Below are 14990 nucleotides of genomic sequence, written 5' to 3'. Positions count from 1 at the left end.
AAATGATATTAGACAAAAAGCAAATTTTAACTATTTTCTTGTTCAAGTTCAAAATGGGTCATAAAGCAGTGGAGACAACTTGCAACATCAACAATGCATTTGGCCTGGAAACTGCTGACAAATGTACAGTGTGGTGGTGGTTCAAGAAGTTTTGTCTAGGAGATGAGAGCCTTGAAGACGAGGAATGCAGTGGCCAGCCATTGGTTGTTGACAGTGACCAAGTGAGAGCCATCACTGAAGCTGATCCTGTTACAGCTACACAAGAAATTGCCCAAGAGCACAACATCAATCATTCTATGGTCGTTCGGCATTTGAAGCAAATTGGAAAGGTGAAAAAGCTCAATAAGCGGTGCCTTATGAACTGACCACAAGTCAAAAAACTTGTTTTGATGTGTTATCACTTCTTAATCTCTGCAACAGTAACGAACCATTTCTAATCAGTTTGTGAAGTGTAATGAAAAGTAGATTTTATAAGACAACTGCAATGACCAACTCTGTGGCTGGACTGAGAAGAAGCTCGAAAACACTCCCCAAAGCCATACTTCAATCAAAAAAAGGTCGTGGTCACTGTTTGGTGGTCTGCTGCTGCTGTGATTCACCTCAACTTTCTGAATCCTGATGAAACCATTACATCTGAGAAGAATGCTCAGCAAATCAATGAGATGCACCAAAAACTGCAACGCCTGTAGACCACATTGATCAATAGAAGGGGTCCAGTTCTCCATGACAACCATGTGTCATGCACAGCCAACGCTTCAGAAGTTGAACGAATTGGGCTACGAAGTTTTGCTTCATCTGCCATATTCACCAGACCTTTTGCCAACTGAGAACCACTTCTTCAAGCATCTCAACTTTATGAAGGGAAAATGTTTGCACAACCAGCAGGAGGCGAAAGATGCTTTCCAAGAGTTTGTGGAATCCTGAAGCACAGATTTTTATCCTACAGGAGTAAACAAACACTTCTCACTGGCAAAAATGTGTTGATTGCAGTGGTTCCTGTTTTGATTAATAGAAGATGTGTTTGAGCCTAGTTATAATAATGATTTAAAATTCAGGATCTAAAACCATAATTACTTTTGCACCAACTTAAATATATTATTGAAAATTCAGTGAACATAACATAGTAGATTTGCCCAGTCAAAATATTTATGAATTTAAACTCACTTGTTTAATTTAAATAAATAAATGGAAAGTTCGTCAGGTTTTATTTTTTCTGTCTTGATAATTTTTAATTGCCACCTATATTCTCAAATCCTTTCAGAATTTGATTGTACCTCATATTATTACAGTGAGGTGGATAATTATATTTCTCAGTATTTTGAGTCTTCTCAGAAAGGAACAAGATATGCCTCTTCACTTTTTTGGCCCCTCTAAGGTCCTTAAGTAAGGTTTTATTATTTTACTTCAGCATGGTCTTATACCTTCTTTTTTAATCTAATCTTAGATGTGTAGAAATTGTTTCTGCGAATTGAGTTACTTATCCTCAATAACAAATTATTGGTAGAGTATCTAGTAGGAAAGCTAATTACTTGTATTTATTCATATAGTATCAAATTACTTTACTTTTTCTGATAGCTTTCCAGTGGATTCTCCTGATTATTTCAGTAAACTGCCTCCTAGTAATTATCTCATTTTGTTGTTTAGTCACTAAGTCCTGTCTGACTCTTTTGTGAAACCTGTGGACTGTAGCCCGCCAGGCTCCTCTGTCCATGGGATTCCCCAGGCGAGAATACTGGAGTGAGTTGTTTCCTACTGTAGGGAATCTTCTTGACCCAGGGATCATTTAATCCCTGTCTCTTGCATTGGTGGGCAGATTCTTTACTACTGAGATACCAGAGAAGCCTCAGTTATCTCATTACCAGGATAATTTTTGTTATACTTTTTTCTTATTTCATTTCTGAAATATATTCAGGCTTTCAGAATATAGTTAAAGAATAAAATAATGGTGATAAACTCCTTTGCTTAGTTCCTGAGTTTAATGTGAATGTTTGTTTGTAGTGTTTTATTATTAAATAGGAGGTGTAGTGTTGGTTTTTAATAGCTCCTCTCTTAAAGTCAGGAACAAGACAAGGGTGCCCACTTTCACCATTACTATTCAACATAGTTTTGGAAGTTTTGGCCACAGCAATCAGAGCAGAAAAAGAAATAAAAGGAATCCAAATTGGAAAAGAAGAAGTAAAACTCTCACTATTTGCAGATGACATGATCCTCTACATAGAAAACCCTAAAGAGTCCACCAGAAAATTACTAGAAATAATCAATGACTACAGTAAAGTTGCAGGATATAAAATCAACACATAAAAATAAAGACAGTTTCTTAAATTTAAAGTTAAAGAGTTTTATTTTAAACTGATTGGTATTGGAATTTAGGCATTTTTTTTAAATGCATCTATTAAAGATTCTGTACAAATTTCTTCTTAATGCCTAATTCTTGGAAAGGAAGGATCTTAGCATTGATCATTTTTTTAAATCATTGTAAACACTATCTCTTCTTATATTTTCTTTATGTATACAAGGAAGTTTATCAAAATTAGATGTCAGTCTGGGCATCTATGTTCATATGCAAAATTAACCTTTTTAAAAATATTTGTCAATTTTTTATATTCAGATTATACTAGTTTTATATAATATTAAAGAAATTTCACCCCTTATTTTGTTTGGAGAAGTTTAGATATAGAAGTCATCTGGTCTTTGAAGATTTGCTATAACAGCACAACTCTAATACAAAATGAGCCTAATTCCTTTATTGGGTATAGATTGTAGGCAGCGTTTTCAGTTATCTGTAGTTTTGCTGGGTCTCTTCAGTTTTTCTGCTTTGTAAAGTAAAGTAAATTACTTTGTAAAGTAATTCTGGTAACTTATATTTTCCTAGATAATCATCTGTTTAATAAAGATGTTATAGTTTATTGGCATAAACTTATATGTATTATTCTTTTATAAATTTTAAAACCTTTTCCTGTATTTTTGGTATTACCACCTTCCTGATTTCTGATGTTGTTTTTCTTCCATTTTTTGGTCTTCTATTCAGATTTTTGGAAAGAAAAAGCCTTTTGTGGTCTTTATCTAATTGCCACATTATTTTCTTTCTTCTACTTTATTTTGGTTTATTTTCTTTTTCTAGCTTCTTGAAATGTTATTTTATGTTGCTTCAGCTGAAATTTCCCTTGTACCAATCTGGCTGTGTCCTTTAGGTTTTGAGATTTCATATTCCCAATATTATTATCATTTTGATTCCTTTGGTCCAATAATAGTTTATAGAAGAATACTTTTAAATTTCTAAGTGTTTAGGAGTTACGTTTAATTCCTACTTATATAACATACAGTCAAAGACTATAACCTATATGATTCTGATCCTCTGGAATTTGAAGTAGATTTTTTGTATCTCTTAGTACACTATCAATTTTTAAAATAAAATGATATATTTAGCTTTCTGAATTTTACTCTAGCTAATCTTACCTTAGATCTTACTGCCTCCAGAGTATACTATATATTTGTTTATTTGGTATTTTAAATAATCTGTGAAAGTGAAAGTCGCTCAGTTGTGTCCGACTCTTTGTGACCCCATGGACTATACAGTCCATGGAATTCTCCAGGCCCGAATGCTGGAGTGGGTAGCCTTTCCCTTCTTCAGGGGATCTTCCCAACTCAAGGATCAAACCCAGGTCTCCTGCCTTACAGGCGGATTCTTTACCAACTGAGCCACAAGGGAAGCCCAGGTGTAACTTCTATAAGAAGTAATACATGTAGAGTATTTTTATCATATGATTCAGAAAAGTAGAAAAAAGTCAAACTAGAAATCATTTGGAAGAAGATTTCAAAAAGAGTTTTAACCGGTCTAATTGAATGGATCATATGTGGCTTGATGGGAGATGGCCAAGGACGTCATCCAAGTAGAGAACTTAAGAAACAAAGGCTTGTGCATTTGTGAGGAGTGGAGCTTGATCTAAATAGAGGAGTAACAGGAAATAAGACCTAATAGGTATCGTTGAGCCTGAGTAGTAGGACCCCGTTAAATGTTAACTGTAAATTGTGTAGAGATCTCCTGAATACACCAGCATGGAACACTTCATTGAAAATTTGAAGGAATACATATGATGCAGTATATTTTGAAAGTCAGAAAACTTTTTAAGAAGGAAGTTGATAAAACAATGATAAACAACATTTATTGATAATTTATGCTAATAAAATTTAGTATTTTTGTGTTTGAAAAATTGCTCTACAAATTTAGAAGTGCAATTCTACCTCTACTGGTTTAATAAAACACCTATAAATTATGAGTTTGGTATTTACTCATTATAATTCAGAGAATCGTAAGTAGAGCAAAATCAAGAGGTAAACATCATCTTGAAGCTGACAGATAATCTAACTCTCTAACAGAAATGTGTTTACTATTTATAAAAAAAATATATATATATCCCAGCCTGCATTTTGAAGGGTGGTGGGAGAATGGATAATCATTTAGTAGTATAATGTCTTATAATCTAAACCTATATTATTATTTGAGAGAGAATTTTATTTTGGTCATACCAGTTTCAGCCAAAATGATGACATCTGAAATATTTAAATACACAAAAACCTTCTGATAGCCTATGGCAATCATTGTCTAAAGGGCCATAAGAGGAAAAACAATTACTTTTTGTTTTACACTTACTCTCAAATTCAGTATAGTGTAGTTATTAAATGACCATGTGCCTTTTTCTCAAATTGGAAAAGTTTTAAATTTCAAATTGGAAAGATTAAAGAGTTTGTAAGCAAAGCATGCAGTAAAGGAGTCATGATAGCCTTACATGACAAATATAGTTAATTTTTATGACTGTTTAGCACAGCAATAAAACTTTAGAATGGCATATGTATATCTAAAATAAAGTTGGAATAATTTATTTTATCTATAGCGTAATTATCTTATTCTATTTATAATGCTAATCTGTATAGAAAGAACTTACTAGCCCCCCCTTAAGTTAAAAACATATAACTAGAATGTTCCATTTACTGTTTTTCAGGTACATTTTCTCACTTCTATATAATACAGCCAAATAGGTGATAGTATCTGGATGGCCAAGAATTGCTTAGGAAATGCATGCAAAAAAACCCTTTCCAATAGAATGGACTTTTTGTAACATATTTTGCATGTAGCTCCAAATGTCTTATGGTTAGTAGAAAATAATTTAGATATGATGTCTAAATTAAATGAATATTTTAATTAGTGTTATCTTTAATTATATGGGCTTCTTAATATGGCAGTACTTGATATATATCTCTATACATATTTCTCTGAGCAAATATTTTTCAAATAATTTGCTTATGTGTGGGAACACACATTAGTATTTATTATTTCTCATAATAGTTGCAAATAAAGAAAAGGTAAGCTCAGTATCAAGGTAGTAATAGTGATAGTGTTCACTGATAAACATTACACTGGTAAAATTCAAATATTTTGAAACAAAAATGTATGGTGAAAAAAAAGGCTTACTTTTTCATCCCTTAATTGTAAGCTCTACAGTTAAAGTTAATTGTGCTGGTATTATTATCATCCATTTAAGAGCCAGCCATTTTCCTTCAGATATGAATATTCTAGGGACTTACAACTCAACCCTAGAATTTTAGATATTAGAGGTGTACTTCAAAGGGAGCATAGATTAGGAGATATACCAAGTATCTCAGTCTTCTGATGCCTCTGAATAGACTTTGACCAAACTCTGATAAGTTTTGCAAAATAATTCATGGTAAGCTTAGATGTATTTAAACTATGGAACATGGGACAGTGTTCTTAGATATACAGCTACATTTTTTGGAATATTTTAAAAGGAAAACATATTTGAATATAAGGATAATTATAATATTGAAGGATGTGAATTATTATAATTAACTAAGATTGGCATTTTGTTGTATTTTCTAGGCAATTAAGTTGGAATATTCAAGGTTGGTTAAATTGGCCCAAGAAGATACCCCACCAGAAACAGACTATCGTTTACATCATGTAATAGTCTACTTTATCCAGAATCAGGCTCCAAAGAAAATCATTGAGAAAACATTGCTAGAACAATTTGCAGATAGAAATTTGAGTTTTGATGAAAGGTAATTTGAAAATACACAGTGTTAAGTATTTTATTCACGTGCTCAAATTGCCCGTGTTGTTCTTATAGCTCCAAGTGCAATTTTTGAATATGTATTTTACACATAGACATATTCAATAAGTGCAGCACAAAACTTGACTTCACTTAATTCAGTTGCTTTGTAATTTATTTGTTATTTATAATAATGACTTTTAAAAGTTTAACCCCAAAATAATTTAGATCATTTTATTACATTTTAATTGTGAAACAAGGTACTGAGATAAGCAATAGAAAGATACACAGAAGAGCATAATATAATTTTCACTGGCCTTTGGGGACTAAAAATTTCAGAGAAATAAAGAATTTCTGAACCTCTGCACTATGGATATTTTGGGCCAGATAATTTTTTTGTTTTGGAGGCAGGGGCTATCCTTTAATTTGTAAGATATTTAGTAATGTTCCTGGCCTCTACCCATTAAGTGCTAGTAGTACCCCTCAAGTGGTAACAACCCAAAATGTCTCCAGATACTGCCAGATATCCCCACTGGGAGCAAAATCATCCTTGTTTGAGAACAATTGGGGAAAGTAATTAATCAATATACACAAAGTAATTAAACATCTTCTGACTTAAAAAGAAGGCTTAGAATGGTTAAATGATTTTGGTTTACCAAAAAGTTTTTTCTTAGAAGTTCCTATAAAATTAAAATTAAATTTTAATTTAATCTAGTTAAAAATTAAAATTTAATCTAGTTAAAAATTAAAATTTAATCTAGTTAGAATAAGTACTATTTTAAAAAAAGAAAAATTCAGCCCTCAGGTTAACACCCAAAGTATTGAAGAGTTTTAAAATGTAGAAACATTTATGCTATCTTGGAGTTCATGGTAAACACATTTTAATTCTGAAGTAAATGATTATCCTTTCATGAATGTCTCAAAAATACTGAATTCAAAGTATGTGCATAGAGAAGAATGTGACAGAAAACAAAGCATCTAGGATTAATTTCTGCCTCATCATGTGTCTGCTGTGAAATTTAGGATTAAGGTTTCAATGCAAGTAAATGGTTTTGAGCATTATCTGGTAAATACTCAGTAAGTATTGGCTATGACTTTTTATTAGTAATAATGTTGACATCACTTATTTTGTTAAATATAACTGAAGAACTCAGAAATTTTGACCCTCTTTTATCTGGGCTGTTAGTGTACTGTGTTCCAATGAGTATATGCTATTGAATTTTGGGAAGATACTTCTGAAGTACTCACATTGACTTTTCAATCGTCTGCAGTTAGTAGCCCTGGCAAGTAAAAATAGTTTGTTTTGAGAAATCTAATTTCTCTTGTGCTCTAAATATGGAGTAAACTGTATGTGATAACTATAAATACACTTTGGGGAGATTTCTTTAGCAGTGGTTCTGATCATAAAATCTGTTGAAATATTGCCATTCCTATCTGAAAGGATAGGCACATTTTGGATATCTTTATACTATTTATGAATAATATTATGGGGGGAAGTGAGATTTCATGTCTCTAGAGCTTGTGTAATAGAGATGCATTATCAATTTTTTAAAAACTTTCTTTTTTCATGTTTAATAGAACATAATTTTAAATTCATATGTAAATATAACATGATGAATTAGAATGATTGCTTCTGTCATCTTTATATACTTGGTAAATATCCAGTATTGTCCAAAACAACAGATTTTTCACTTAAGTTATTTGAAATTTGTTTCCTCGAAAATATTGCACAGTGATAGTGGATTTCATTTTCATATGTGTTGGGTAGTTTAATTTTGCATAAAACAAAAATATTTTTTTTAAGTTTTTATGGATTTTGCTTTTGATTTAGAAATATTTTTTCTTTTATTTGAAGGTGTCACAACATAATGAAAGTTGCTCAAGCCAAAATTGAAATGATAAAACCTGAAGAAGTAAACATGGAGGAGTATGAGGTAATGTGCCTTTTGGGAGGTTGATTGAGGAATTCTTTAGTTCAGTAATCTTTCATTTCAGTATAGCTAATAATCACGTGAAAAAATTCATCATGAAGGGGTGAAGTAACCTGCCTGAGGTTATCATAGCTTCATGTCACAACTTGGTTAGCAGAACCTACATTCTTAAATGCTGTTTTACAGTGAAGCCATGCTATACGTTTTCTTTGCTTCATATATATATTTTGAGGGGAAGTTAAAACTTTGTTTCAGTCATTGTATGCCTTATGTATTTGTCATTATTGGACAGTGTTGTATGAGGGAGAGCACTCAGGTGAGCATTTGTATTGTGCTTGTGCTACTTTTTGTGCACAAAATTCTCTTTGTATTAACTTTGGCTTTAAAATTAAGTTACCAATTCAAACACCTAGTATTTTGTCAAATTTTTAAGTTTAACTTTCTACATTGTTTTTCCAAAAATTTTTACATGAATAAATTTTAATTTGCATTCATGAGTGCCTTTGATTAGTGATTGGTGGCGTTTGCAAACCTGATTACTTTATATTCCCTTAAACAATTAGTATAATTCACTACATTTAACAGATAAAAGGAAGGATACAGAAAAACATTCATTTTTGATCAAAACTCTTAACTAACCTGGAATACAAGGTAACTATTTTGGTCTACTGAAGAGTGTCCTGAAAAACAAAAACTAACAGAATTACCATAAAAATTATATTGAAATCTGAACACTGAAAACTTTCCTTTTATGATCAAGAAAAAGACAGGGATGTATGGCAGTTCTATTCAACACTGTACTGGAAGTTTAAGCAGTACAGTAAGACAATAAAAATAAAGCAAAAAGTAAGAGATTGCAAAAGAAGAAACAAAGCTCGTTATTTGCAGATGTTTTATATATAGAAAAGAAAAAGCTACAGATAAATTTATTGGAGATAAATAAAGATAATAAGAGAGCTTTGTAAAATACAAATCTATGTCAGATATCAGTTTTATTTCTTTATACCAGTAGCAAATATTCAGATAGAAATTCTTTAAAATGACACCATTTTAGATAATATCCAAAATGATGGTGTACCTGAAAGCAGATTTAATAAAAGATGTGCATAATTTTAGGAGATGTCATAAAGAAGACCTAAGTAAATGGATTTATGTATTGTGTTTGGAAAATTTGGTGTTGTAAAGATGTCAGTTTTCCACAGAATGGTTTATTGAAACTGTTCGGTTTCTAACAAACTTCTAGCAAGTTGTTTTATGGAGCTTAATAAGTGATTCAAAAATTTTATGGAAATGCAAACATTCTGGACTCAGCATTTTTGTAGAACAAGGTAGGAAGGTTATTTTCACTTGAAATCAATATAAGCTATCTTAACTTTTATACTTTATAATAATAATAATATAAGAATGTATAAATTTGAATTATAAGGCAAAATAGAAAATCTGGGAACATAGCCACAAAAAAAATGGACACACAATATATGTCAGAGATACAGGCAGATTGGTTGCTAATTCTGCCCTTGTCTCCAAGATTCAAGTTACATGGACTTGATTTTAATTGTTATTTGCTTCTGCAGTCCCTCCACCAGTTTGCTTCATCAGATTGGATTCTGTATATTTTTATTCTGAAAATTTCTCATGTTTTTTCTAATTGCAGAGCCACTAAATCTTACAGGTATTTACATGACATGTTTTTGGATTTTGTATATCCCATATTTCTTTGTCTTGCTCTGAGTCACCCATCAGTAGTCCTTTGCCTGCAAACCAAATCCAGCTCATCACTTGCTTTCATAAATAAAGTTTTATTGGAACACAAGCCATTTGTTTAGATATTTAATATAAGCACTTTCACACTACAACCGCAGAGTTGAGTAACTACAACAGAGACTGCATGGCCTGCGAAGCCTAAAGTATTTATTGTCTAACCCTTTAAAGAAGAAGTTACCTACTGAAAACTTCTAAGGTGAATCTAATGATAACAGAATGGCAATTTGAATACTTCCCCCAGAAAAGCTAACTTTATGCTTAAAGATAAATTTTACCTTTATTTGTTATTAATGTCTTCTATCCCGGGTGGCTCAGTTGGTAAGAAATCTGCCTGCAGTGCAGAAGATCCATATTTGATCCCCAAGTCAGGAAGATCCCCTGGAGAAGGGAATGGCAACCCACTCCAGTATACTTGCCAGGAGAATTCCATGGACAGAGAAGACTGGTGGGTTACAGTCCATGGGGTTGCAAAGAGTCAGATAGGACTGAATGACCAACACTGTCACTTTCAATAGTATGAAAATTTTGCCTTTTTAAATTAAAATTATTTATATTCAAGGAGAATATATCAATAATTGGCTAGTAACTGGCCTATATGTACCTTACTTTCATTTGTTTACAATAATGTGTATAAAAGCTTTCACATTTTTATCATCACTATCTCTTTTAGGTTAATCATATTTTGAATTTTAGTTATGATTTTCCTTGAATCAATTTTTATTAAGTAAAAAAATCTTAATTTGTTTAAAAAAATTGTTTTCTAGAATTGTAGATTGTGAGTTCTGAATCATTTTGTTATAAGACATGCTCAATAATTGTGGGTGTTTTGGAGAGGGGCTGTGAAATGCTTCTGTCTTTTTTACCACATCTCAGTTGAAAAGACTACTTAGCAACCACATTTAAAATTTATCACAAATTTTGCAAAATTAAAAGGTTAAATTTATTACAATATTTCTTATTTTTCTTTCATTTCCTTAAAACTCTGTTTCAGATAACAGTCTTCAAGCTTTGATTCCTATTAGTTAGCTTCATTTACCTTCTACATTCAATGTGATGTAGGTCTATAATAATATTTTTTAAAATGTAGTGTTGCTGCTTTACATTATGTTAGTTTCAGGTGTACAGCATAGTCGTTCAGTACGTTTACAGATAATACTTTATTAAAAGGTATTACAAGAAAATAGCTATAATTCCCTGTGCTGTACAATATGTCCTTGTTGCTTATCTATTTTATACATACTTTACATTTTCTAATTCTGTACTTGTACTGTGCTCCTCCTCCTTTTCCTCTCCCCATGGGTAACACGATGGAGGTTCCTCAAAAAAATGAACATAATCCAGCAATTCTCTCCCGAGTATATGTCTGGAAAAAATTGAAAACAGAAATTCAAAAAGATATATGCACCCCAAATATTCTCTGATAATATCTTAATAAACTTTTACACTGAAGAATTTTTGAGAGACAAATGGCCTACCTATTGATTATCTTGCCTTTTAGTTCTGCTATCTTCTAGTGAGATTGTTTAATTTCTCTCATCAGTGTCTACAATTTTTACCTTTATCTTTACACTGACAGGTTTGTATGTAAGAAATTAAAGTCGATTTAGATCTAGTTTATCTTCAATTTTGAACTCTTTGCTTCTGTTAGTTCAAGTAGTTATCATAAAATGTATTTGTAAGTAGTTTTCATTGTAGTTTTAATATCTATATACTTTTAATATTCTTTCACCTACAGGAGTGGCATCAGGATTATAGAAAATTCAGGGAAACAACCATGTATCTCATTATTGGGCTAGAAAATTTTCAAAGAGAAAGGTAAGGCAAAATGGACACACATGATAAAAGCTTAATTCTTGTATTCTATTCAGATGTGATCTCATCTCTTGAAAAGATTTTATTCACAATATATATTTTCAATAAACTTCATTTTACAACTGTCTTAAATTTATAATTGCAAATTGCAAAGTTAATACAAAGAATTCCTATATACCCCATATACAATATATTTTCCATTTGAAATTAAATTTGTAAAGTTAGCATTATTGTCATTGATTTTATCAGCTCTCAGACACTACTGTTGAAGTTTAGAATGAAATAGGATTAGATCGAAGCCTAGATTTGCTAGGGGCCAAAGCAGCTGGTTCCTTCCCTGGGCCTCCCTTGTGGCTCCTTTGGTAAAGAATCTGCATGCAATGCAGGAGACCCTGGTTCAGTTCCTAGGTCAGGAAGATCCTCTGGAGAAGGGATAGGCTACTCACTCCAGTATTCTTGGGCTTCCCTTGCAGCTCAGATGGTAAAGAATCCGCCTGCACTGCAGAAGACCTGGGTTCGATCCCTGGGTTGGGAAGATCCCCTGGAGAAGGAGAAGGCTACCCACTCCAGTATTCTGGCCTGGAGAATTCCATGGACTACAGTCCTTGGGGTCGCAAAGAGTCAGATGTGACTGAGCAATTTTCATGTTCACTTTCAAAGCAGCTGGTAGCCTGCAAATGGAATTCTTTGTATTCACATCCACCTTCCTGTCACTAACCTTCTTCCTGTTCTTTCTGAGTTTAGTCTTGATTGCAAATTAGCAAATGTTTCTAATGTGTCTCTTTTTCTGAAATTCCAGGTACTGTAAAAAATATATCTTTAGAAAACTGATCTCTTGTCTTCTAAATATTGCAATTGTAAATATTTTAGATTGCTTCCCATACAAATTACAGGTGATTTTAAAGGAATTTCTACTTATCAAATTGTTATTGTTACTGAGAAGAAAGGCTTCATATTGATTTATTGAGCACTATAGATTATTAACATATTGCATTTATTTATTATCCATGTATTTAATTCATATCCTTCAACATTAATTTACTTGACTAAGGATTTTTTAAGTGCCATGTTTCATATGCACTGTAATATTGCCACCAAGTAAAAAGGATATTGATTTCTTTTTTTTTTCTTTTTTATTGTGTATTTTACCTCCACTAGAAGTACTAATGCTATTTTTTTAAATGCCAGAATGGAGTATTACTTCTAGAACTATGCTGTACAAGATGGTGGCTAACGAGCCATGTAGAACAATTTAATTTAATTAAAATTTTTAAAACTTTTCAGTTTCTCAGTCATACTAGCCACGTTTCAGATGCCCGGTAGTCACATGTGACTAATGGCTGCTGTTTTGGCCAGCACAGACACACCACTTCCATTACTGCAGGAAGTTTGATTGAACAGTGCCCCTCTGTTCATTGGACCAAGCACAATGCCATCGAAATCTTAAAAGTTAACACACAAAAGTAGCAAAGTAGAAAGTGATGTTAATACTTGGAGACAAATTATTAAAGTCCTAGTGATTGTGTACTTCTAAGATAATTCACTTTGGTCAGCTGAAGTAGAAAATATTTTGATCAATAGCTCTCTTTTGTAAAATCATATTTTGGCCAACATTTTATTTCTTAAATAGGAATATTCTAATTTGCTTTAGGATTTTAGAGATTAAGGTTTCTAAGAAAAATATTAATATACCCTTACAATAGAATAGCATGTGTAAAAGGCTTTTCCATTTAACAGATAAACTAGGCTCCAAAGTGATACAATAACTTTGCCAAGGTCACACAGCTGACTAGGGAGAGAAAAATTGAAATAAAGGCCTCTGTGTTCTTATATTATTTAATGAAATAAGAAAAGGACAAAGTGTATTTGTTATCTCAGTAAGAACTAAAAAGATGAAACTTTTTCCCTTGCTCTCTGCATCACTTCTGCATTAGCTTTTCTGAGCTAGCATTTGTTAAAGGACTTAAATAAATTGTGTTTAAATTTCATAATTTACTTAATCTTAAATATATTCTTATTGGTAAAATGAATATTCTTATCATGGCAAATTTTTATTATTAAATTGGAAATATCAAGGAACATTAGGAAATTAGTGGTTGTGGCAAATAATATTTATCAAATTTTGTAAAAAGAAATGTTAATTATACCACAAATGTAGCGGTTACCATAACTAGCAGTATATAAGATGCTGGCAAAATGCTCTGTCAAACCTTTTTTTTTTAATTAAAACATAGCACTTGAAAGCCATAAATTGAATATTTATTAATGGGCTATTGTTATGAGTAGTGAAATGAAATCATGTTTTTAGGAACCATAATTTTACAGCAGTAAAAATGAAAATTAAAGAGAATCTACCAGGCTACATAGTCTTATTTTATCTTAAATAAGATTTTGGTAACTGGACTGCTGAATTTTATTCTAATTTACTTGAAATGAAAGCACTTTAAAGGCTGATAAAATGTGGAACATTCTGTGTACTTCACTAGAAAATTGGAATAAGTTCATGGTTTCAGAGCTATTCTCAGAGAGATGACTCAGGTCTAGAATGCCAGATATGGATGCCATTCCAGGGAAACCTCTCAGCTGGGAACTTAATGGCTGTAAAAGGAAAGGTAGATGTGCGAGCAGACTAATTCAACTTAGTGGCACAAGACAGCGTTTAATACTATTGTCACTCTCTAAACAAAAAAAGCTTTAGCTGAGACTGTACCCATATTATTTCAAAATAAGATTTCATGCCCTAAATTTAAGCAAAAACAAATCCCTGGGAAAAGCTGTTTTCAAAAAATATTTAAAAGAACATATGTTTAATGAAGTAGTTTCAGATGTGTAATTTGATTTGTCATGAATGAGCATGTTTATTTCCCCATAATTCTGCATTTAACGTTTGGACTGTATCATTCATTGACTTGTTTGTGTCTGAGCACCTGAAATTAACAAACAGTAACAATGATGGGCAGTATTACTTAAAGAGTTATAAAATATTGTTTCTGTACAGCATTTCACTTCTTAGGATGTTGCATTTTTCAGAATTTGTAAGATATGCTATGAGTAGAAAAATTGGCTCATAGGCGGTATCATCTTAAAACATTTTTCATATTTCAGTTATATAAATATACTATTGTTGTTTTAGTCACTAAGTAAAGTCCGACTCATTTGTGACACCGTGAACTGTAGCCCACCAGGCTCCTCTGTCTATGGGATTCCCCAGGCAAGAATAGGTGGGTTGCCATGCCCTCCTACAGGGGATATTCCTGACCCAGGGATCAAACCTGTGTCTCCTTATTGCAGGCAGATTCTTTACCACTGGGCCACCAAGGAAGCCCATACAGATATACAACTGTATATATTTGTCCTACAGCATGTTAGAGGAGGGATAATCATTTTAGAGCCAAATACTATACTGAAGTATTTGTGT

At 32.2% G+C, this 14990-nt stretch overlaps 1 protein-coding gene across 7 annotated transcripts in view; it reads left to right on the top strand.

Moving 5' to 3' along the window:
* USP25 (ubiquitin specific peptidase 25) overlaps positions 1-14990 on the top strand; it is a 166912-nt gene that overhangs the window by 139342 nt on the left and 12580 nt on the right. For all 7 annotated transcript variants that reach the window (XM_027547591.1, XM_027547320.1, XM_027547143.1 and 4 more), the window contains 3 exons: positions 5897-6075; positions 7921-7999; positions 11496-11575. In XM_027547591.1, the coding sequence (XP_027403392.1) occupies positions 5897-6075; positions 7921-7999; positions 11496-11575 (338 nt within the window). The remainder of the gene's footprint in view (positions 1-5896; positions 6076-7920; positions 8000-11495; positions 11576-14990) is intronic.

This window comes from Bos indicus x Bos taurus, chromosome 1, assembly GCF_003369695.1.
Source record: "Bos indicus x Bos taurus breed Angus x Brahman F1 hybrid chromosome 1, Bos_hybrid_MaternalHap_v2.0, whole genome shotgun sequence".
Classification (NCBI taxonomy): Eukaryota; Metazoa; Chordata; class Mammalia; order Artiodactyla; family Bovidae; genus Bos; species Bos indicus x Bos taurus.
Note: the sequence above shows the minus strand (reverse complement) of the source record. Positions and strands in the feature narration are given on the sequence as shown.